The 25,260-nt window shown below is 39.1% G+C and overlaps 1 protein-coding gene across 5 annotated transcripts in view; it reads right to left on the minus strand.

The window, feature by feature from the left end:
* Nucleotides 1–25,260, minus strand: part of Eml6 (EMAP like 6) — a 294,345-nt gene that overhangs the window by 78,283 nt on the left and 190,802 nt on the right. For all 5 annotated transcript variants that reach the window (XM_087216378.1, XM_087216379.1, XM_004867282.3 and 2 more), the window contains 4 exons: nt 25,010–25,137; nt 14,935–15,076; nt 11,478–11,630; nt 11,170–11,301 (listed from right to left, as the gene is read on the minus strand). In XM_087216378.1, coding sequence (XP_087072504.1) covers nt 11,170–11,301; nt 11,478–11,630; nt 14,935–15,076; nt 25,010–25,137 — 555 coding nt within the window. The remainder of the gene's footprint in view (nt 1–11,169; nt 11,302–11,477; nt 11,631–14,934; nt 15,077–25,009; nt 25,138–25,260) is intronic.

A 25,260-nucleotide genomic window follows, 5' to 3' on the forward strand; every position in this document is an offset into this window, starting at 1 on the left:
TGAGTTCACTGCTGAATTCCACATAAAAACTTAAGGGAAGTTCTAACACCAATACCTCTAAAACTTTTTAATGAAATTCAAAGAGAAGGAGTTCTTCCAAAGTCATTCCTGCAAGCCACCATTATCCTGATTCCAAAACTAGACAAGGATGCAACTAAAACAGAGAACTATAGACCAATCTCTTTAATGAATATAGATGCAAAAACTCTCAAGATACCAGCAAATAGAATGCAATGAATTACCAAAAAGATCATATAGCATGATCAAGTAGGCTTCCTCCCAGGAATACAAGGATGGTTCAACATATGCAAATCAAAAGTGTAACATATCATATAAACAGAAACAAGGACAAAATCACATAATCATCTCAATAGATGCAGAAAAAGCTTTGACATAATCCAACATCTTTTCATGATAAAAATGCTGAAAAAACAGGGGTAGCAGGACTATCTCAATCTGATAAAAGCTATTTATAACAAACCTATCAGCCATACTACCACTCCCAGTGCAGAGGAGGTGAGCCTCGTTGGCACCAACAGCACACACATGCCCCTCCCAACTCACCCCACCCTGTGGTCAAAATGAGAAGACATGTAAACAAGTCTCAAAACCAGACCTCCAGATCACCTACAACAATCCCAAAGGAAAATGAGATGGACCACTCATATACTCAACCACCTTCACTCCCTGAACTGGCAACAAAAGAGGATCTGACAAAAAGGAAATCAGAAATAATTTCTCACATAACAGCAGAGATTGTGCTCATAGTGCAAGGCATGATTAATAAATCTAGAGAGGAGCTCATGAACACAATGGAATCCCAACATAGGAAACAAATGGAATCCATAAAACAGATGTAAACAGATTTCCAGGAGACTAAAAACTCCATTGAAAGTCTACACAGCAAAATGAGCCAATGTGAGGAAAGAATTTCAGATATAGAAGATAAGATTGCAATTAGTGACCAGGAAAAGAAAAATTGCTTCAAAATTGTAAGGGACCATGAGAAATCAATCCAGCAGCTGCTAGATGATGCAAAGAAGAATAACATAAGACTGACTGGAGCCAAAGAAGAAACAGGAGAGAGTTCAGATGACATAAAAAAACTGATCACAGAAGTGATGGCAGAAGACTTCCCAAGCAGGGGAAAAGAACTTGACATACAGATAAATGAGGCATATAGGACTCCAACTAGCCTTGATCAAAAAAAAAATCTACACATAGGGATATAATAGTTAAGATTCCAGAAACCCAACAGAAGAACAAAATTCTACAAGCAGTTAGAGAAAAGAAACAAATCACATACAAAGGAAAGCCCATAAGGATCACAGCAAACTTCTCAACGCAAACCCTCAAGGCAAGAAGAGCTTGGAATGATGTATTCCAAGCCCTAAAGGAAAACAGCCTCCAACCCAGATTGATGTGCCCTGCAAAACTATCTTTCAAAATTGATGGAGAAATAAGATACTTTCATGACAAAGAGCACCTCAGGAACTTCATGAATACCAAACCAATACTCAAAAAAATTATAGACAATATCATAGGAAAAGACAATGAGGAACACAACCCCAGGAAGCACAGCAGAATGAATCCATCAGCTGTGACAAGAATTTAAACACAAAGTGGGAGAATCCAACAAAAAGAAAAAGTCATGACAATGATAAGTCAATACCTATCAGTTATAACCATCAATGTTAATGGTCTCAATTCACCAATCAAAAGAAATAGACTGGCAGAATGGGTCAAGAAGCAAGATCCAACAATATGCTGCATATAAGAAACACACTTAATTCAAAAAGAAACTCATAGAATGAAAGTTAAAGGGTGGAAAACAACACTCCATGCTACAAAAACCCGAAAAATAGCAGGAATAGCTATCCTCTTTGCAGATCAAGTGGATCTCAAACCAACACTGATTAAGAGAGACAAAGAAGGACACTACATCCTTGTAATGGGAACAATCCAACAGGAAGAGATGACAATCATATATATGCACCAAATGCTAGTGCACCCAAATATAGAACAAATACTAACTGAAATGAAAAGTCATATAAGCACTAATACAATAGAAGTGGGGGATCTCAATACCTCAATACCTCAATAGGTAGGTCAACTAGTCAAAAATAAGCAACAAAATACTAGAACTCAATCAAAGTCTTGAACAAATGAACTTAACAGATGTTTACACAGTGTTCCACCCCACAAAATCAGGACACACATTCTTTTCAGTTGCACACTGGTCATTCTCCAAAATAGACCACATACTCGCTCATAGAACGTGTTTAAGTAAGTGCAAAGGAATTGAAGTTATCCCCTATATATTATCAGACCATAGTGCAATGCAATTGGAGAGCAATAGCAAAAGAAACCACAAAAATTTCATAAACAGGTGGAAATTGAACAACACACTTCTGAATAACCAATGGGTCACAGAGAAAATTAAAGAAGAAATCAGACAGTTCCTTCAATTAAATGACAATGACAATACAACATATCGGAATCTATGGGACACAATGGAAACAGTCTTACGAGGGAAATTCATAGCAGTGAATACACATATTAGGAAAACAGAACGAGCCCAATTAAACAACCTGATGCTAAACCTCAAGCTTCTAGAAAAAGAAGAGCAGGACAAACCCAAAGCTCATACAGGGGAGGAAATTATAAAGATCAGAGCAGAAGTCAATTCAATGGAGGCTAAGAGAACAATACAAAAAAAAATCAATAAAGCCAAGAGTTGGTTATTCAACAGAATGAACAAAATTGACAAACCCTTAGCCAACCTTATCAGAAAAAAGAAAGAAAAGGCCCAAATCCATGGAATTAGGAATGAAAAGGGTGAAATTACAACAGACCCAGCAGAAATCCAGAGGCTCATCAATACCTACTTTCCAGAACCTATACGCCAATAAGATGGAAAACACAGAAGAAATGGACAGATTCCTAGATACATATGAATTACCAAAGTTGAATGAAGACCTAAAAACTCTAAACAACTCAATATCAGTCAATGAAATTGAAAATGTAATAAAAAACTTACCAACTAAGAAAAGCTAGGGTCCTGATGGCTTCACTGCTAAACTCTACAAGACATTCACAGAGGAACTACTGCCATTACTGCTTAGACTCTTCAATGAAATTGAAAGGGAAGCAATATTCCCAAATTCATTCCTGGAAGCAAGCATCACCTTGATCCCCAAAGCAGAGAAAAATCCAACCGAAAAAGAGAACTATAGGCCAATCTCACTAACAAACATAGATGCAAAAATCCTTAATAAGATACTGGCAAATAAAATGCAGAAGATCATCAAGAAGATCATACACCCTGACCAAGTGGGATTCATTCCAGGAATGCAGGAATGGCTCAACATATGCAAATCAAGAAATGTAATACACTATATCAATAGAGCCAAGGACAAAAATCATATGATCATCTCAATAGATGCAGAAAAAGCATTTGACAATATCTAACATGCATTTATGATAAAAACCCTACTAAAAATTGGAATAGATGGTCTCTAACTCAATCTGATAAAAGCCATCTATGAAAAACCGACAGCCAATATCATGCTAAATGGGCAAAAACTGAAATCCTTCACACTAAAATCAGGAACAAGACAAGAATGTCAACTATCACCACTCTTGTTCAATATAGTTTTGGAAACATTAGCCATGGCAATTAGACAAGAGAAAGAAATAAAAGGAATAAAGATAGGAAATGAAGAAGTCAAATTGTCATTATTTGCAGATGACATGATACTCATAGAAGACCCCAAGAATGCCACCAAAAGTCTAGACTTAATAACCAAAATCAGTAGTGTAGCTGGATACAAGGTCAAAACACAAAAATCAATACCTTTCCTATACACGAATAACAGACTCACTGAGATAGAAACAGGCAAACAATTCCTTTCATAATGGCATCCAAAAAACTGAAATACCTGGGAATCAACCTAACAAAAGAAATCAAAGACCTCTTCTCTGAAAACTCTAGCACTCTGAAAAGAGAGACTGAAGATGAGATCAGAAAATGGAAAGACATCCCCTGCTCCTGGGTAGGAAGAATCAACATAGTGAAAATGGCCATACTTCCAAAACTGCTATATAGATTCAATGCAATCCCAATTGAAATCCCAGCAGCATATTTCACGGACCTTGAGAAAACAATCCAAAAATTCATTTGGAACAAAAGAGACCTAGAATAGCAAAAGCAATTCTAGGCAAAGGAGACATGGCAGGGGCTATCACAATCCCCAACTTGAAACTATGCTACAAAGCTACTGTGATAAAAACAGCATGGCACTGGCAAAGAAACAGACCTGAGGACCACTGCAACCGATCACAATATGCAGAAACAACTCCAGACACACTCAGCCACCTCATCTTTGACAAAGGAGCCCAACACCCTCACTGGAGCAAAGATAGCCTCTTTAATAAATGGTGCTGGAGAAATTGGGTTTCAACTTGCCAAAGATTCAAACTAGACCTATATCTCTCACCATGAACTAAACTAAAATCAAAATGGATTAAAACTCTAAATATTAAAATAGAAATGCTGAACCGGCTGGAACAGTGGTTAAGTAGAGCTCTTGAAGACATTGGTGTAGGAAAACATTTTATGAACAAAACTTCAGTTGCCCATGAACTAGCACAAACAATCAACAAGTGGGATGGTTCTTATTAAAAAGCTTTTGCACAGCAAGAGAAACCACCAGCAGTGTGAAGAGACAACCCACAATGTGGGAAATATTTTTCGCCTGCTGTTCCTCAGACAAAGGTCTACTATCTAGCATCTATAAAGAACTTAAAAAGATCAGACTTCCCACATTTAAAGACCCAATCCAAAAATGGGCATCTGAAATGAACAGACATTTCTCAGACAAAGAAGTAGAAATAGCAAATAAACTTATGAAAAAATGTTCAACATCACTGGTCATTCAAGAGATGCTAATGAAAACAATGCTGAGATTCCACCTTACTCCAGAAAGAATGGCTCCTCTCATGAAATCAACCAATAACCAATGCTGGTGGGGCTGTGGGGAAAGAGAAACCCTGCTCCACTGCTGGTGGGAGTGTAGACTGGTGCAACCATTGTGGAAATCAGTATGGAGATACCTCAAAAAGCTAGGACTGGAAGTCCCATTTGACCCAGCTATTCCACTACTGAGTATCTTCCCAAAGGAATTAAGAGAGTCATACCACAGTGATACATGTGCACCCATGTTCATAGCAGCACAATTTGTAGTAGCTAACACTTGGAAGGAGCCCAGTTGCCCATCAACTGGAAACTGGATAAAGAAAATGTGTTTTTTTTTTATAAAATGGTGTTCTACTCAGCCATAAAAAATGAGAAATTAGAGACATTTATAGCTAAATGGATCCACATTGAGGTGATACTCTTCAGTGAAATAAATAGGACACACATGTGTAAACACCAAATAGTTTCTCTAGTGTGAGAAACTGAAAGTGTAAATAAGGACTAAAAGGTATAATAGATAATGTGAAATAGAAGGAAAAGTTGCAAAGGGGAAGTGGGAGGGGTAGGGGAAAGGAAAGAAGGGAATGGAATTAATATGAGAAAATGGAAAAATGGAACAAAGTCTTTGTAAATAGGGAGGAATGGCAGGGTTGAAGGGAGGGCAGGGGAAGGGGGAAAATAAGAACCAAGAGAGACTATGTAAAGGTGCAAATTTCCAATGATGAATGTCATTATATTGTATACCTAAAATCTACCAATAAAATATAATTTAAGAAAACCAAACCTACCAACATCAAATGAGGGAAAACCTGAAAACTTTCCCTTGAAAACTGGGAACAAGACAAAGATGTCCTCTTATCACACCTCCTGCTCAACACACTATTCAAAACATTAGCAAGAGCAATTAGGCAACAAAAAGAAATTATCTATCTATGTAGGAAAAGAAGTAGTCAAATCATCATTTTCACATGACATGATCCTCTACATTAGAAGATCAAAAAAATCCACCAAAAATTATAACCAAATTCAGTAATGTATCAGAATACAAAATCAATGAACAGAAATCAATAGCATTCCTGTACATTAATAATGAACCCACTGAGAAAGAAATTAGAGAAAAATACCATTCACAATAGCACCAAGGAAAAATGAAATACCACAGTACTCTGAAAAAGGAAATTAAAGAGGATCTCAGAAAATGGAAAGATATTCCTGTTCTTGGATAAGCAGAACCAATATAGTAAAAATGACCATATTCCAAACTTGATATCCAGATTTAATGCAATCCCAGTCAAAATTCAACAGCATTCTTCACAGAACTGGAGAAAATTATCTTAAAATTCAAATGGAGCCTGAAGAGACTAAGAATAGTAAAGGCAATCCTGGATAATCCTGGAGGCACCATAATCCTGAATTTGAAGGGCTATTACAAAGCTACAGTGATTTAAGAATATCATGGTACTGGTAAAAAAACAGACATAAAGATCAATAGAACAGAATAGAAGATGCAGAAACAATCCCAAATATATTCAACGATTTGATCTTTCTTAAAGAGGCCAAAACACCCACTGAAGGAAGGACAGCCTGTTTAATACATGGTGTTGGGAAAACTGGCTCTCCTCATGCAGAAGCTTGAATATAGACCCATATCTCTCACCATGTACTAAACTAAAATAAGAATGGATCAAAGACCTAAATGTTAGAGGAGAAACATTTAACCTAATGGAAGACAAGATAGGTAAAACTTTAGAGGTCAAAGACATGAGAGGGTTTTTTTTGTTTTTTTTTTGGTACCGGGGATTGAACTCAGGACCTTGTGCTTATGAGGCAGGCGCGGTGCCACTGAGCTAAATCCCAGGCAGGTGAGGACTTTTTTTTAACAGAACCCCAATTGCACAGAAAATAGTTGTAAGAATCAACAAATGGGATCATATTAAATTTAAAAGCTTCTGCACAGCAAGAGAAATAACCAACAAAGTAAAAAGCAACCTGGAGAATGAGAAAAAGTTTTGCCAATGATTCACCAGAAGACTCATATCTAAACTATATGAAGAGCTCAAAAAAGTAGACACTCGAAAATAAAAGACGCAATCAAAAAATGGGCAAGTGAAAAGGATACTTTGCAGAAGAACTACAAATGACCCATAAATACATGAAGAGCTGCTCAACATGTAGCAGCTCTTTGCGTTAGAGAAATGCTAGTTAAAACAACACTGAGTTTCCACCTTACCCCAGGAAGAATGGCCATCATAAAAAAATAGCAAATGCTGGAGAGGCTATGGGGAGAAATGAACCCTTGTACACTGTTGGTGAGAATGAAAACTAGTACAACTGCTATGGAAATTAGTATGAAGATTTTTCAAAAAACTGAAACTAGAAATTCCTCTTCTAGGTATCTTCCCAAAAGAGTTAAAAACATAATATTACAGTGATACATGCATACTCATATTTATAGTAGCACAATTTATAACAACTCAATCTTGGAAGCAGCTCGTATGTCCATCAACAGATGAATAGAAAAGGAAAATGTGGTATTTTTACATAATGGAGTACTACTATGTTATAAAGAAAGATAAACTTGAGTCATTTGTAGGAAAATGGATGCACATTGAGACTATGTTGTTAAGCCAACTAAATCAGACACATAAGCTTAAATATCACATGGTTTCTCTTATATGAGAAACCTAGAGTAAAAATAAAGAGCAAAATAAAAGATAGATAATAGGGAGTAGTGAGATAGATTGTTCTCAAAGGGGAAGAGTATCAAGAGATAAAGGAAGGTAAGAAGGGATAAGGAATGAAAAAATAATCAAAATGTGTTATATACCAACTTCCCACAGGAATGTAAACATTAAGTACTACACACATGTACTAATAAACTAAAATAAAAAATAAAATTTCCAACTATTAAAAAAATCAAAAGTATTTCTACTTTACTCTTAAACCATAGAAACCATTTGGTCTGACACTTGCACCTGACTGAGAGGTCCTTAGTAATAGAAGTGAGGTGGTTCTTCGAAGACCCTAGTTTTCTCCTCCTTACTCTCAATACCCTTCCTGTGGTCCTGGGCTTTAGGAAGCCAGCCTTGGCCGAATTACAAAAACAGCGAGGTTTTGTCTCTCCCCACCAAATGACAGCTCCATACTGAGGTACTTTACCCAGACCTTCACCCAGGCTCCTCAACAGCAGCAAGCCACTGATCCTGGCCAAAATCTTATGTTTTTCATCGTGGACTTATTAATCTTTAATTCCCAGCATCTGATACAGGGCCTACATACTTTCAGAATTAAACAGTCAAAAGCAAAACAAAAAAACAACTCTCCCAAATCAAATCAATATCACAATGAGATACCAATTCAGATGGCTACTATCAAAATAAAAACAGAAAATAATAATAAAAATAGAACATAATGGCAAGAACAGAAAGAAACTAGAACTTTTTAAATTTATTTTTTATTTATATATTAATTGGTACATTTTAGGTATACAATACATTTACATTTATCATTGGGTGTTTGTACCTTTACATGATGTATCTTGGTTCTTATTTTTTTCCCCATTACCTGTGTGCCCTTCACCCCCACCACCCTTCCCTATGTACATAGACTTTGTTTCCACTTAGGAAAAAGTATGAGAAAGAAACTAGAACTCTTGGTTACTGTTGGTGAGAATGTAAAATGGTGCAGCTGCTATTGAAAACAGTTTTGGAGATTCCTCAAAAACTTAAAAATAGAACTATCATATGACCCAGCAGTTTCATCTCTGGATATATATATATTGTTCACAGAAGCATTGTTCATAATAGCTAAAGTGTGGAAGCAATCCAACTATCAAGAGATGAGTATATAAGAAAATGTGGAATATACAATGAAAAGCTATTCAGTCTTTAAAAGGAAGGTAATTCTGATACATGCTATAACATGCATGAACCTTGAGAAGGTTTTGCTAAACAAAACAGTTTACAAAAACATTAATACTGTGTAATTCCATTTATATGACATACCTAGAGTTGTCAATTCATAAAGACAGAAAGGGGAATGATGGTTATCAGGGCTGGGAGGAATGGAGAGTTGCTCTTTACTGGGTAGAGAGTTTCAGTTTTATAAGATGGAAAGAGTTCTGGAAATGGATGGTGGTGATTGTTGCACAACAGAGTGAACGTACTTAATATTTTAATGATGTTTGTCTAAAAATTATTAAAATTATAAATTTTACATGTACTTTACCACTATTAAATATAACTTTAAAATCCCGAAATAAAAATTTACTCTTCATATATATCCCATTTTCTCTTGGTCTTTCACTTCCTAATAAAGATAATAATAGGTTTTAACCTCCTAATGGTGATTGTAGTGTTAGGATTGTGTGTCAGGTGTCACGTGTGGTATATTCTAAATAAAAGTCATCATGCCATATGCTACCTTATAAGAGAATAAAAGGGAGAAATGAGTGCTTAAACCACAAAAGAGCAGAGAGTATTGAAGAAAAGGTCTGAGAAGCATCTACTTCCACATATCTGTTTGGCCTCACCAGCTCCTAGGTGACCTCCAGGCCAGAGTCCTGCCTGATGACGATGCCAGCCGAGCACTGGGCGCTGTGGCCAGGCTGCACTGCCCTGACATGAAAGTGAGAGGGACTTATCTGATCTCCCTTTGCCCTTGCTGGCACTTGTATCCCTTACAGTAAATCACATGCTTTATACCCATATATTGTACTGTATAAAACTCCTGTAAGTTATAAAGCTGAAATAAAAGCCAAATTCCAGGGCAGCAAGTCCAACTACAACTAAAAACCTGCATGGCAGAAGGACTGCCATGCTTGGTCTATGGCTGCTACTTGAAGAATACTTGAAACAAAGTATCTCAGTGTCTCTGACGTCATCTTCTTTCTGGGGCTCTCATCACCTCTCTCTGTGATTTACATTAGGTATTCTCCAACTAATGGTTCACTTACCATCCCGACACGGTGGGTAATGCCCCATTCTAAATAACACAGACAGAATGAAGCTCACCATTAGTTTCCCAGCATGATGTGAGCATCCCTGTTCATTCTGTCCTGCTCTGCCTGTCCCCATTTCCTTCCTTCCACCCCACTTGGCCACTCAGCATTACTCTTAAACACCCTGTTCCTCCCACCTTCATGGCTGTGCATACCATGTTCATTTTTCCTGCCATGCTCTTCCTTGACTTTGCCATTTGGTAAGTGCCTGGTCATCACTAAAGATCTTTCTGGAAGACCACTCCTTCCACAAAGGTTCTGTGGTTTCTCCTGGAAGCCCTTTTCTCAGAGCCCACATTGTGCTTTATGGTTTTCTAACACAATGGACTATGACTTCTTTGAAAACGAGGGCACCGCCCATTCCTAAATGCCTGTTGCAGCCTCTTAACACCAGCCAAGTCTCTGGGACAGGATCTAAAAGTGCCCCACTCTATAGCACATATGTCCATCCCACTGTAATGCTGGCCTGGCCCATCCAAGCCCAGACTCACCTCTTCCCCTATGACTCACCACTTCTTACCCCTATAGCTTACCCAATTTGTGCTCTCATATTAGTTCAGTGATGTCTCCCTCACCAAACTATAAATGCCACAGAGAGTAGGAGCCATGTCTCACTTCTAGATCCTGGCATAACACTTTGCAAATGTAGAAACTAGATGTTTTGAATAAATAGACAAGTCTTTGTGGCATTTGTGGGCATGACTTGGAGGAGGAGCTGGGGGGCCTGTTGGAAGCCTGAGACAGCAAAGATACTTTAGACAAACTCAGTGTACCTTCTGTCTTCACTGGAAGATGAAATTATTAAAATCTTTTGGGGCCATTCTCCAGGAGGTGACTCTTTGACCAGAAACAGGAAAGCAGGAAGGAGGAGACCCAGGACAATGACAGCATGATCAGCTCAAAGGCAAGGTGGTGGCTTACATGGTAACAAGAGGCACTGTGTGTCTTCAGTGGTTTCAATACTCAATGCCTTTAATTGTATAATGATGTAACAATTTTAGAAGACAGAAAAATATTCCAGATGTTAACAGCAGCTGCTTCCTGGCTATAAAATTAAAGCCTCTTATATTGCTGTGGCTATTTCCATATTTTTGTCTAAAACTCAACTTCCATTCTTTCCAGAAACAATGCATGAATGGACATTGATTTTTAAAAATAGAAATGATACCTTAAAAGCCACAACATGCTTTACCTCGAGAATCCCAGTCGATATGTGTAATGTAGCTAGAAGCTCCTTTACAGATGCCAACCCTCTTGCTTGTAAGAACATTGTAAATATCCACAAAGTTATCATGGGATGCCACAGCAAGGTATTTTCCTGCATCTATAAAGAAAAACATGCAGTTAACACCAAAATCGTTTCTATGGGAATTTAATTTCATAATCTTAGTATTTTAAAGTAGGGTAAAGGTCAAAGAAACATTTTAAACAGTCCATTCTTATAATTTTTGGGAGTTCAAAGACTGTGATTTTATCCGAAGTGTCTGCTGTCATTGTCACCTTTTGAAAATTTAATATCAGAAATCATTTCTTTTCTGTGATGGAAAGAGACCATGTCTTCAACAGTGTCAGCATTCACCACCAGGAAGCTCCCATCATTTAAGCCGACTGCTAAGGCTTTCCCATCAGGGGAGAAGGCACAGCATCTTCCACCTACAGAAGAAGCCACAAAGGACACTTGTCACCCAGAACTTCACTGTCACACAAACCCAGTGGAGAAACAGAGAAGTCTGCACATGTCTGTTATGCAAGGTCATGTGAATGGGTCTTCCTCACTACTATATTACTGAGAAGTAAAATTTCATAATTTAAAGTTTTTCTCCCCATATCCAAGGACAATAATCATAATATCAAAAATCCATTTTCCACTTTTGTAAGCTTTATACATTCATTTCTTAGCATCTGAATTCTAAGAGTCTTCAAAAACAAGTGGGGTGAACAAGGAAAGGAGTAGAAAATTGATATATCCTCTATCCAGCTTCTGAGGAAAGACTACACATTTCAGAACTGGAGTTCTAGAGTAAAACTTTTAGATACCATATATTTTGGATCTCATGCCTTACATACAAACTTGTTTTACCTAAAGAACTTCATTGGTCTAATTTTGCCCACTCTGATTCTCTGCTCCATGGATTATGATGTACAATTCTAGAGGTAAAGGATTCGGGGTCTTCCCTCCTCCCTCATGAGAAGAATGGAATAGGACAGTTCTCTCAGGGGTCTCTGCAAAATTAATCACTATTAGGATACTGATATGGAACAAGCAATATTTTCTACTGCTTTGTACGACCACAGGGAGACATTTCTGAATGAAGAATATGGACTTTTGGGAGTATGTTTAATAGGAAGCTGAATTAAGAATATAGCCACCCTCACCACTATTTTTTAAAAGCAGTGGCATTCGAGAAAGTAAAAGTGAAGAGTGGGGGAGAAATTGGCTCTACAGCGCAATCTTGGGGCGAGTCAAAGGAGAAAAAGCAAGATAAAAGCACATCCTGGAGAAAGCAGGGCAGACCACCATGAAGAACGCTCACCACTATTTTTTTTCAGTTTTACTGAGATAGAATTCATGTATCATACAATTCACCCATTAAAGTGTATAATCCAATAGGTTTTTTTTTTTTTGTACCAGGGATCGAACTCGGGACCTTGCACTTGGGTGGCAGGGGCCGGAACCACTGAGCTAAATCCCCACCCCTCCAATAGTTCTTATATGATCACAGAGTTGCATGACGAACGTCACAGTCCATATGAGCACACTGTCACCTCAGCCACCATTACTGCTGTCAGCATGGCCCCAGGGATGGAGCAGCCACAGAGCCTTGTGTTGAGGCACCTCAGACTGAACGTTCCCATGGAGACCTGCCACACTTCACAGTATGCTGAAGGCAATGTTCATATCAATGACTTGAAATTGGCTCGTCTAAAGGAAATCTTCATTTCTTCAATTAGCATTTATTCACCTACTATGAATTAGTCAGAGTGCTGGTAGTGGGAGAAAGAAAAAAGGAGTCTGGCCTTGGGGAGAAGCCATTATGATTAGATGAATGACACTTTACTGCACAAACCAGGCCACTTTCCAAGAGTGAAAATGAGAGCTGTTAATAATTATTCCAGGATACATGGGATAAACGGAATTGAACCATCTTCTATCTAAGATATGTCAACAGTTGTTGTTTGAACTGACTTTTAACCTAAGGAATAAAGTCCATTGACATTTAAATCAGGACTCAAGTCCATACTCCTCACTCAGAAATGTCTCCCTATGCTCCTACAAAGCAACAGAAAACACTGCTTGTTTTCACAGCACCGTCCTAGTACTGGTTAATTTTATTTCCCCAACATAAATTAGTCCTGTCGTGGATAAGTAGACGGCTCTGGACTCAGACCTGGGTTGGAATCCTGGCTCCACCACCTATCAAGGCCCACGAGTCTAAGGGTAAAGGAGAGGCAACATGACAGAGGGAGACAGCATCAAGCAGTGTCCACAGGGCTGCTCTCTGGGACTACCCTGCCTGGATTTGAATTCAGTTTCATACTTTATAGCTGTATGATCTTGGGCAAACTACTTAAGTACCCCATGCCTCAGTTTCCTAATCTTCAAGTGGTAGTAAAAAGGGCCTTACTCACTGGGTTCCTGTGTTGATTAAGTGTGAAGTGCTGGCGTGGTCACTGGTTTCACAGTATCAGCTGCCATCAACTTTCTTACTACTGTTTTCATTTGATATGTTCTCCTAGAATATACTTTCATGATTCGCTGTTCATAAAATCACAAAAATATTGTAGGGCCAGTCCTCAATCTCATCTTTTCTTGCCTTAAGAACTTGTGACCCATCGATCTTCAGCTCTCATGTCACCTCCATGGTGGAGCAGTCCCAGGGAGCAGGTTTCCTCTGAGTTTCTGTGGTACCTTGTTTGTGTAGGATAGCTTCAGTTTGCCCTTCCCATTCACTCTCCACCCTTCTCTGCCTGCTCTGTGCCTAAAGCTGGCCTGGGTAGAAAGTAACAGAAGCTTCCTTGTCTCCAGTTTCTCTCTCTAGGTTTGGCCAAGGGGGAGCACGGCAGGAGACAGGAAGAATGGAGAGAAGGGAAGCTAGGGTGCTTGTAGGCTCACTCACTGCCTGCTGCCGGGTCTCTAGGCTGATGTCATCGCTCCCCTCTGGCTGCCGTCTCACACAGATTTCATTTTCAAGGTTGAAGCAATTGCTCCCTCATCTTGCCTCTTCGGGCCCAGGGCTGGTAATGAAACCTGTACTATCAGCTGGATAGTGCTGCACTACCCCTGATCATTTCTTTACACCCTACTCATCTGTTTTTAAAGAGCTCCATTTTTAGACTCTTCTCAAATTACCCATTTTGAACAGCCCACCTGTTACTGGGACTCCATTTAAATCCTGTCCATCTCGGATACTAGAGAAGAGACAGTTTACCTTGGGATTCCCTAGTACATGACACAGAATCTGCTCAAAAACTGTTTGCTGAATTTCTACCTCCTAGAGTACTTCTTAGTTCTAGTACACCCATATGTTTGATACATATTTATTATATGATATTATTTTTATCATAATTGACCTTTATTTGTCAGTTATAAGTTCTGGAGATTGTTAGTCATAACGATAAAAAGCATTCTTTACAGGATGATGTGTTTCAACGGACTCCCACATTTCTCCATGAAAAGAGGAAGGACATATTGCCCCCAGTGGCAAATGTCTGTGCACTACAAGAAAAATAAAGTGAACAATAGACCTAAGGCACCACTGAGTCAGGCCACCCTTCTGGAAAAACTCTACCTGTGCTTAGTTTTCATTGTACAATGAACTCTGAATTCTCATTGCCTCCTATATTTTGGAGGAATACAACAGTACTCTCAGTAAATATTAGTTGGGTGAATGAGTGAATCTAACACATTTTGGTGCTTGTAAACACTTTTACAGATATGTAATGTGATGTTATGTACCTTTTTTGAGTTTCCGTACTGCCAGCATACGGTGCTGGGAAGATAATTCCCAGATTCGAAGTGTTTTATCATCACTCACTGTTGCACAGATGGGCAAGAGAGGGTGAGCTGCCAGCCCCCAGACTTCTCCTTCCATGTGCCCCTGGGAAAAGGAAACGACAATTTAAGCCCATGCTGGAAAGAGGAGTCCTTCTCACCACTGTGCCACATAATCAGCCCAAATGTCCCAGTTCCCAGCCCCAGGTTCAAGTACGAATTAAAACTGTAATAGCTTCCTTAACCCCAAATCATTGCACTGAGTAATTTTTGCACTTGGATTTAAAGCTGACCCTACTTGATGCTAAATCATTCTTTTGGAAAGCAAAATATAGACACATTGTTTATAGTTTTGTTTATGTGATACCAGATATCTTCCCTTTCAGAAACAAACATCCAGGTGAATTGTGAAATTCCCTCTTTTTATCTTGTTTTATATTGAATAAACACAGTATGTATGTACCTCTTAGTTAAACAGCTCCATCATAATGACAAACTACTTCCTTCAGGAAAATTGTATTCTAAAACATGTAAGTATCACATCTGTTTGACATAGAATTAGACAATATTCTTATTTATATACAATTTTAGTTCTTTGCCTGCAGAGCATTTGGAAGAGTAGAAATAAATCTAAATTTTCATTTCTGGAGTCCTGAGTGTAGTTCAGGTTTAGCATTTGTTCACAAATTGCTGTGTGGCAACAATTGATATCAGAAACCTGAAAGGAGCTGGGCATGATGGCGCATGCTTATAATCTGAGCTACTCAAGAAGGTGGGGCTAGAGAATTGCAAGTTTGGGGCCAGCCTGGGCAACTCAGCAAGATTCTGTCTCAAAATAAAAATAAAAAGGGTAAGATATAGCTCAGTTGTAGACCACCAGGCTATCACGCACAAGGCCCTTGGTTCAATCCCTAGTAACCTCCCTAGTACACACATACACACAGAGAGAGAAAAGGAAGAAAACTGAAAGGTTCGTAATATGCTCTGGACTAATTCCACACACCTATACTTTATCATAAACATACTTGAATGAATTAGAATAATAACTGAGAAAAAGCAATATTTAACACTTAACAGGAAGAAAATAAGTTTCCTATAATTTATCATTTAATAAAGCACTATAAAAAGGATGTTACACAGCAATAAAATAGACCAACTTGTTCACTTAATTTCTGATTTTAATGGTTAATTACAAAAAGGCTTGGCTTAATGAAGCAAAAAGGAAGACACATAGCTATCTGAAAGGTGTTTGAAGCTGGAATGCTCTGAGGAGCAGGTGGCTTTCCAAAGAGCAATGGGACAATTCCAGTTTAACTGGGAAGATGTTTGAGCAAAACAGTAATTTGGTAGAAGACACAAAGTTCCAAGTACAACTGACATTCAAGTATCTGAGAAAACATGGGGCTAAAGAGCACAGGCATGTTTTTTCACTTGTGAGATTTGGGGGCACCCAACCATCCCCAGTTTCCTAGTCCCCAGAAGCTTCTCCCCGTAGTCACAGTCAGAGGTCAGGCCGTGAGTCCTCCACATCCTCCATGGCTCTGCTGGGAGCTTTCTGTGGACCGAGTCTCTCTGTACATTTTACTTGAAGACAGGGTTTCAGGCGGAGACCCCTTCAATCCACTGCCCAGACTCATTTCAAAATGACACTTCCTTAACCTGATATCTGCATTCCTGTATGACACAGGAGTGGACAGTGAGTGAGGCGGGACAGAAATAGCTTGAATGGCATGAGGAAATGGGCCTCGGATCTTGCTTGGTTACTCCTTACCCATAAAGCTGATCATAAACAGCACAACACAGACCTGATTATATTCAGAGTTGATTATTTTCTATGGAAATTTTCCTAATCCACTGAAATGCCATTTATCCCCTCTTCAAAACTAGCACTCCTCCTCTCACACAATAAACACTCTACCCAAAGGCTTTTGGAATACACAATACTGCTGGACACGTAATTGTGAAATCACTGCACAGCAGGATAGTTGACAATCTCACACTGCTGCCACAGTTTCTTAACAGCCTCTGAGTCTCTCTTCTCTGGGAACAGGAATGGGATCACCAATGAGTAGGAAACCCTTACTCTACCCTGTATACCACAGAGTATAGGACGGGCCTCACCAGGGGCCCCACAAACACCAACTCAACTACAAGTTCTACTTGGGAGGAAGCAGCAAATGAGAGAACAGAAGAAAGGGAGGAGCACAGGAGAAATGGAATAGAATGGCACACGTGTAAGGAGAAAAGATGGAAACTGGCTTGTAGTCTGAAGGGTCTAGCAACTCAACTGGCCCCCGTAACTCTGAGAGCTGTAATTGTTGCTCTGCCTTCTGTAGTATCCACAGCTACATGACATGTGGGTGACAGCCTGGAGCAGTGAAAGAAAGGGCCACTATCTCACACAAACCTTGCTTAGAGCCTAGTGTGGTGGTGCACACCTGTAATCCCAGCACGTTGGAAGCTGAGACAGGAGGAGCTCCTCAAGTTTGAGGCCAGCCTGGGCTACATAGTGATACCCCCATCTCACACAAAGAAACAAACCAAACCACCACCCCCAATAAACAAAAACCTCTGTGGTTTGAGTCCTAGCTCAGCTGTTATATTCTTACTGGACAATATACTGAGTTTTGGCTCCTTACCAATAATACAATTTTAACTGGGAAATCCGTTGTGAGGATGAGAGAAAAATGTACCATGGTACTGCCTGTCGCATAGAAGGTGTTCAATAAATGATAGCAGAGGCTATTTTTATTATTAGACTAACAGAAACAAACATAGGAAAGAATGGAACTGTAAAGCAGCAAAAAGTAAAAAGCCTTCAACAAGTTGAAAACATATTTAAACAAAATTAACAACTAAAACATAGTCTGAAAATGTAGTATCATTTAAATCATATTATAGCATAAATTTTCTAAACTATTTTATAATATAACATGTATGGAAATAATTTAAACTCTTCAACATTCAGGGGCTAAAAGCAAATCAATACTTTTCAATAAAATTAAAGAAGAAATTCTGGCCAAAAAAAAAAAGAAATTACTTTGGAAGACTGCAACAGAAGAACAGCTGAGAATAAAAGTCACTCATCAAAAATGCATCTCCAGCAGAGTTCTCATCCTGGCTGCCAGGGACAATTAGCTGTAGAGTTTCTGAGGTTTGTCTTAACAGATTTTTAAAAATAAGATTTTTTTTTCTGTGTGTGTGTGGCATTGGGGATGTGCTTTCCTAGTGCTGTACCACTGAGTTACACTCCTAGCCCCCTTTAAACCATTTTTGTGTTACTTATGAGTGGTCCAGACTGAATTTTTAAAATTTTATTGGTACATTTTAGGTATACAATATAATGACATTCATCATTGGAAATTTGCACCTTTACATAGTCTCTCTTGGTTATTTTTTCCCCTTTCCCCTACTCTCCCTTCAACCCCTCCACCCCTTCCTATTTACAAAGACTTTGTTTCCATTTTTTCATTATCTCATATTAATTCCATCCCCTTCTTTCCTTTCCCCTACCCCTCCCACTTCCACTTCCCCTTTGCACCTTTTCTATTTCACATTATCTATTATAACTTTTAGTCCTTATTTACACTTTCAGTTTCTCACACTAGAGAAACTATTTGGTATTTACACGTTTGTCCTCTTCACTTAAAAGTATCGCCTCAATGTGAATCCATTTAGCTATAAATGTCTCTAATTTCTCATTTTTTATGGCTCAGTAGAACATTATTTTATAAAAAAACCCCACATTTTCTTTATCCAGTTTCCAGTTGATGGGCAACTGGGCTGCTTCCAAGTGTTAGCTACTACAAATTGTGCTGCTATGAACATGGGTGCACATACATCACTGTGGTATGATTCTTTTAATTCTTTGGGGAAGATCTCCAGCAGAGGAGTAGCTGGATCAAATGGGACTTCCACTCCTAGTTCTTTGAGGTATCTTCCTACTGATTTTCACAGTGATTGCACCAGTCTACACTCCCACCAGCAGTGGAGCAGGGTTCCTCTTTCCACACAGCCCCGCCAGCATTTGTTATTGGTTGATTTCATGATAGCAGCCATTCTTTCTGGGAGTAAGGTAGAATCTCAGCATTGTTTTCATTTACATCTCTCAAATGACCAGTGATGTTGGACATTTTTTCATGTTTGTCATTTCTAATTCTTTGTCTGAGAAATGTCTGTTCATTTCAGATGCCCATTTTTGGATTGGGTCTTTAAATGTGGGAGGTCTGATTTTTTTTAAGTTCTTTATAGATTCGAGATAGTAGACCTTTGTCTGAGGAAGAGCAGGTGAAGATTTTTTTCCCACATTGTGGGTTGTCTCTTCACACTGCTGGTGGTTTCTCTTGCTGTGCAGAAGCTTTTTAATAAGAAGAGATCCCACTTGTTGATTGTTTGTGCTAGTTCACAGGCAACTGAGGTTTTGTTCATAAAATCTTTTCCTACACCAATGTCTTCAAGAGTTCTACCCAACCTCTGCTCCAGCCGGTTCAGTGTTTCTGTTTTTATATTTACACCTTTAATCCATTTTGATTTTAGTTTAGTTCATGGTGAGAGATATAGGTCTACTTTTAATCTTTGGCAAGTTGAAACCCAATTTCTCCAGTACCACTCATTAAAGAAGCTATCTTTCCTCCAGTGAGGGTGTTTGGCTCCTTTGTCAAAGATGAGGTGGCTAAGTGTGTCTGGAGTAGTTTCTGCATCTGGTAATCTGTTCCACTGGTCCTCAGGTCTGTTTCTTTGCCAGTACCATGCTGTTTTTATCACAGTAGCTTTGTAGTATAGCTTCAAATTGGGAATTGTGATACCTCCTACATTGTCTTTATTGCCTAATAATGATTGTGCTATTATAGGTCTGTCTCTTCTTGTCCCAAATGAATTTTTGGATGGTTTTCTCCAGGTCTGTGAAGTATGCTGCTGGGATTTCAATTGGGATTGCATTGAATCTATATAGCAATTTTGGAAGTATGGCCTTTTTCACTATGTTGATTGTTCCTACCCAGGAGCAAGGGCTTTCTTTCCATTTTCTGATCTCATCTTCAATCTCTCTTTTCAGAGTGCTATAGTTTTCAGAAAAGAGGTCTTTGATTTCTTTTGTTAGGATGATTCCTAGGTATTTCAGTTTCTTGGATGCTACTGTAAAAGGAATTGTTTGCCCTATTTCTCTCTCAGTGAGTCTGTTATTCGTGTAGAGGAAAGCTATTGATTTTTGTGTGTTGACCTTGTAACCAGCTACTTGACTGAATTTGGTTATTAAGTCTAGAAGACTTTTGGTGGAGTTCTTGGGGTCTTCTATGTAGAGTATCATGTCATCTGCAAATAATGACAATTTGACTTCTTCATTTCCTAACTTTATTCCTTTTATTTCTCTGGTCTAATTGCCATGGCTAATGTTTCCAAAATGATATTGAACAGGAGTGGTGATAGTGGATATCCTTGTCTTGTTCCTGATTTTAGTGTGAAGGATTTCAGTTTTTGCCCATTTAGCATGATATTGGCTGTCGGTTTTTCATAGATGGCTTTTATCAGATTGAGTTAGAGAACATCTATTCCAATTTTTAGTAGGGTTTTTATCATAAATGCATGTTAGATATTGTCAAATGCTTTTTCTGCATCTATTGAGATGATCATATGATTTTTGTCCTTGGCTCTATTGATACAGTGTATTACATTTCTTGATTTGCATATGTTGAGCCATTCCTGCATTCCTGGAATGAATCCCACTTGGTCAGGGTGTATGATCTTCTTGATGATCTTCTGCATTTTATTTGCCAGTATCTTATTAAGGATTTTTGCATCTATGTTTGTTAGTGAGATTGGCCTATAGTTCTCTTTTTCGGTTGGATTTTTCTCTGCTTTGGGGATCAAGGTGATGCTTGCTTCCAGGAATGAATTTGGGAATATTGCTTCCCTTTCAATTTCATTGAAGAGTCTAAGCAGTAATGGCAGTAGTTCCTCTGTGAATGTCTTGTAGAGTTTAGCAGTGAAGCCATCAGGACCCTAGCTTTTCTTAGTTGGTAAGTTTTTTATTACATTTTCAATTTCATTGACTGATATTGAGTTGTTTAGAGTTTTTAGGTCTTCATTCAACTTTGGTAATTCATATGTATCTAGGAATCTGTCCATTTCTTCTGTGTTTTCCATCTTATTGGCGTATAGGTTCTGGAAAGTAGGTATTGATGAGCCTCTGGATTTCTGCTGGGTCTGTTGTAATTTTACCCTTTTCATTCCTAATTCCATGGATTTGGGCCTTTTCTTTCCTTTTTCTGATAAGTTGGCTAAGGGCTTGTCAAGTTTGTTTATTCTTTCGAAGAACCAACTCTTGGCTTCATTGATTTTTTGTATCATTCTCTTAGTCTCCATTGAATTGACTTCTGCTCTGATCTTTATAATTTCCTCCCTTGTATGAGCTTTGGGTTTGTCCTGCTTTTCTTTTTCTAGAAGCTTGAGGTTCAGCATCAGGTTGTTTAATTGGGCTCACTCTGTTTTCCTAATATGAGTATTCACTACTATGAATTTCCTTCGTAAGACTGCTTTCATTGTGTCCCATAGATTCCAATATGTTGTATTGTCATTGTCATTTAATTGAAAGAACTGTCTGATTTCTTCTTTAATTTTCTCTGTGACCCATTGGTTATTCAGAAGTGTGTTGTTCAATTTCCACCTGTTTATGAAATTCTTGTGGTTTCTTTTGCTATTGCTCTCCAATTGCATCGCACTATGGTCTGATAATATATAGGGGATAACTTCAATTCCTTTGCACTTACTTAAACACGTTCTGTGAGCGAGTATGTGGTCTATTTTGGAGAACGACCAGTGTGCAGCTGAAAAGAATGTGTGTCCTGATTTTGTGGGGTGGAACACTGTGTAAACATCTGTTAAGTTCATTTGTTCAAGACTTTGATTGAGTTCTAGTATTTTGTTGCTTATTTTTGACTAGTTGATCTACCTATTGAGGTATTGAGGTATTGAGATCCCCCACTTCTATTGTATTAGTGCTTATATGACTTTTCATTTCAGTTAGTATTTGTTCTATATAGTTGGGTGCACTAGCATTTGGTGCATATATATGATTGTCATCTCTTCCTGTTGGATTGTTCCCATTACAAGGATGTAGTGTCCTTCTTTGTCTCTCTTAATCAGTGTTGGTTTGAGATCCACTTGATCTGCAAAGAGGATAGCTATTCCTGCTATTTTTCGGGTTTTTGTAGCATGGAGTGTTGTTTTCCACCCTTTAACTTTCATTCTATGAGTTTCTTTTTGAATTAAGTGTGTTTCTTATATGCAGCATATTGTTGGATCTTGCTTCTTGACCCATTCTGCCAGTCTATTTCTTTTGATTGGTGAATTGAGACCATTAACATTGATGGTTATAACTGATAGGTATTGACTTATCATTGTCATGACTTTTTCTTTTTGTTGGATTCTCCCACTTTGTGTTTAAATTCTTGTCACAGCTGATGGATTCATTCTGCTGTGCTTCCTGGGGTTGTGTTCCTCATTGTCTTTTCCTACGATATTGTCTATAATTTTTTTGAGTATTGGTTTGGTATTCATGAAGTTCCTGAGGTGCTCTTTGTCATGAAAGTATCTTATTTCTCCATCAATTTTGAAAGATAGTTTTGCAGGGCACATCAATCTGGGTTGGAGGCTGTTTTCCTTTAGGGCTTGGAATACATCATTCCAAGCTCTTCTTGCCTTGAGGGTTTGCGTTGAGAAGTTTGCTGTAATCCTTATGGGCTTTCCTTTGTATGTGATTTGTTTCTTTTCTCTAACTGCTTGTGGAACTTTATTCTTCTGTTGGGCTTCTGGAATCTTAACTATTATATCTCTATGTGTAGATTTTTTTTGATCAAGGCTAGTTGGAGTCCTATATGCCTCATTTATCTGTATGTCAAGTTCTTTTCCCCTGCTTGGGAAGTCTTTTGCCATCACTTCTGTGAACAGTTCTTTTATGTCATCTGCACTCTCTCCTGTTTCATCGACTCCAATCAGTCTTATGTTATTCTTCTTTGCATCATCTAGCAGCTGCTGGATTGATTTCTCATAGTTTCTTACATTTTTGAAGCAATTTTTCTTTTCCTGGTCACTAACTGCAATCTTATTTTCCATATCTGAAATTCTGTCCTCACATTGGTTCATTCTGCTGCATAGACTTTCAGTGGAGTTTTTAATCTCCTGGAAATCTGTTTGCATCTGTTTTATGGATTCCATTTGTTTCCTATGTTGGGATTCCACTGTGTTCCTGAGCTCCTCTCTAGATTAATCATGTCTTGCACTATGAGCACAATCTCTGCTGTTATGTGAGAAATTATTTCTGATTTCCTTTTTTCCAGATCCTCTTTTGTTGCCAGTTCAGGGAGTCTAGGTGGTTGAGTATCAGATTGTTCCATCTCTTCCCTTTGGGGTTGCTGTAGGTGATTTGGATGTCTGGTTTTGAGACTTGTTTATGTGTTTTCTCATTCCTGGGGTTGGGGGAAGATGTGTGCTGCTGGCCTCCACACGGGTCACCTCCTTGGCGCTGGGTGTCATGGTATGGTGGCCTGGAAGGTTACCTCTTCTGTGCTGGGGGGCGGTGGTACAGCTGCCCAGAAGGTTCACCTCCTCTGCACTGGGGGCAGCTCTGCTCCAGGCTGAATTTGATGTTGTGATCCTCATGCCTCAGCCTCCTGGGTAGCCAGGATTATGAGCATGTGTCATCGTGCCTGGATATCCATACATTCTTATTCAGGATATCTGCAGTTGGGTGTATGTATTTTTGAATTCTTGCATCATAGGCATGGTGCCACTGTGTGTGTGCCGAACTGTTCTGAGGATGCAGCATATGAGGAGGACCCTCTTCATGGGATTTAGAGATTCATCTCTAACACGGCAGGCATGAATCAGAGCAGGAATAGGGTAAAGCTCCCCCAGTGGACCTGCACAAGTCCTGAAGCTCACATCAGGCAGATTTTTTTCACTTCCCTCACCCCTTCCCATGCCTCTTCACCTATTGGTAATGTCTATGCCCCATTTCTACCCACCTCCACAACCTGTCTACTCCATCTCTGAGGTGAAATTTTGTCATTCCTCTGCTCTTTCAGCATTCCACTGATATTCATAGCAGTCTGATTTTACCTAAGCATGATTCTGGAGGGAAGAGCAAGAGTAAGGAGAATGTGCTGTGGCTATGGGAAGCAAGGTTGGGACCACAGTGAGGCACCCAACCTAAAGAAGCACTTGCACGTTTAGTGTGTCAGGAGTGCATAACTCACCTTGTTAATTTCACAGACCAACAAATTGAGACGTATATATAAGGAACCTTGTCTACACTTGGACCTGATTTGCATGATAAGATTCTGAACAGGTATCATCATGGGATAAGGCTCTGGGGAGCAGTATTTTGCTTGTGGTAGGGACATGCATAACTGGTGAATAGAGGGTGGGCTGTGATGGACATGCTCATGGGGTGGTTTTCATACGCTGTCATAATCACCTCCCTTTGAGTGTGGCATGACCTGTTTGTGTCCAACCAACACAATGTGGCAAAACTGACAGAATGTTCATGATGAAATGCTATGTGCAGATATAATTATGCTACATGAGATTGTGGTATCTACTTTTTCTTTCTTGCTGGCTTTGGAAAAGCAAGTGGCTACTGGAAACTCTCTATGCCAAGGAAGTATGTGCAGTCTTCAGCAGCTGAGGGTGGCCTCTGCCCAACAGCTGGCAAGAAAAGAAGCCTCAGTCCTACAGCTACAAGAACTGAGTCCTGCCAAAACAGCTGAGTGAGCCTGGAGGAATCTCCTCCCTTCACTGGGCCTCAGATGAGATGGTAACCATGTGAAACCTAAGCAGAGGACCCAGGTCAGCTGTGCTTGGACTTCCAACCTCAGTAACAGCCAATAATGAACATGTGTTGTTGTATGTTTGTGGACAAGTGTTACATGGCAGCAGGCAGCCTGCATAGATCTGGGAATTGCAGCACAAGCTCTGCATCCCCTGGGCCCCCTCACCTCATCCTAGTCTCATGCCTGACATGAAACATGTACAATTGTGGTACCTGAACAAGTAGTGTCATTGGGCCACTCTTATCAATTTCCAGAATCTCTCCATTTTTTGTTCCTACCAAGATATGTCCATGTCCCAGAGTAATGGCACGGATTGAAGGGTTATCTTCCAAAAGTAGGCCTGAGAGGGAGAAATGATGCATTTAAATATAAGAGCAAGCCTGATTATTAGCATAAGTTCAATTTTTATAGTTCCTAAGCACTAGGTCCTAGGCAATCATTCTTAACATGGGACTGAGAGCCC

Source organism: Heterocephalus glaber, unplaced genomic scaffold (assembly GCF_053883595.1).
Source record: "Heterocephalus glaber isolate CG9 unplaced genomic scaffold, H.glaber_assembly_v1.0 deba00001457, whole genome shotgun sequence".
NCBI classification, from domain to species: Eukaryota; Metazoa; Chordata; class Mammalia; order Rodentia; family Bathyergidae; genus Heterocephalus; species Heterocephalus glaber.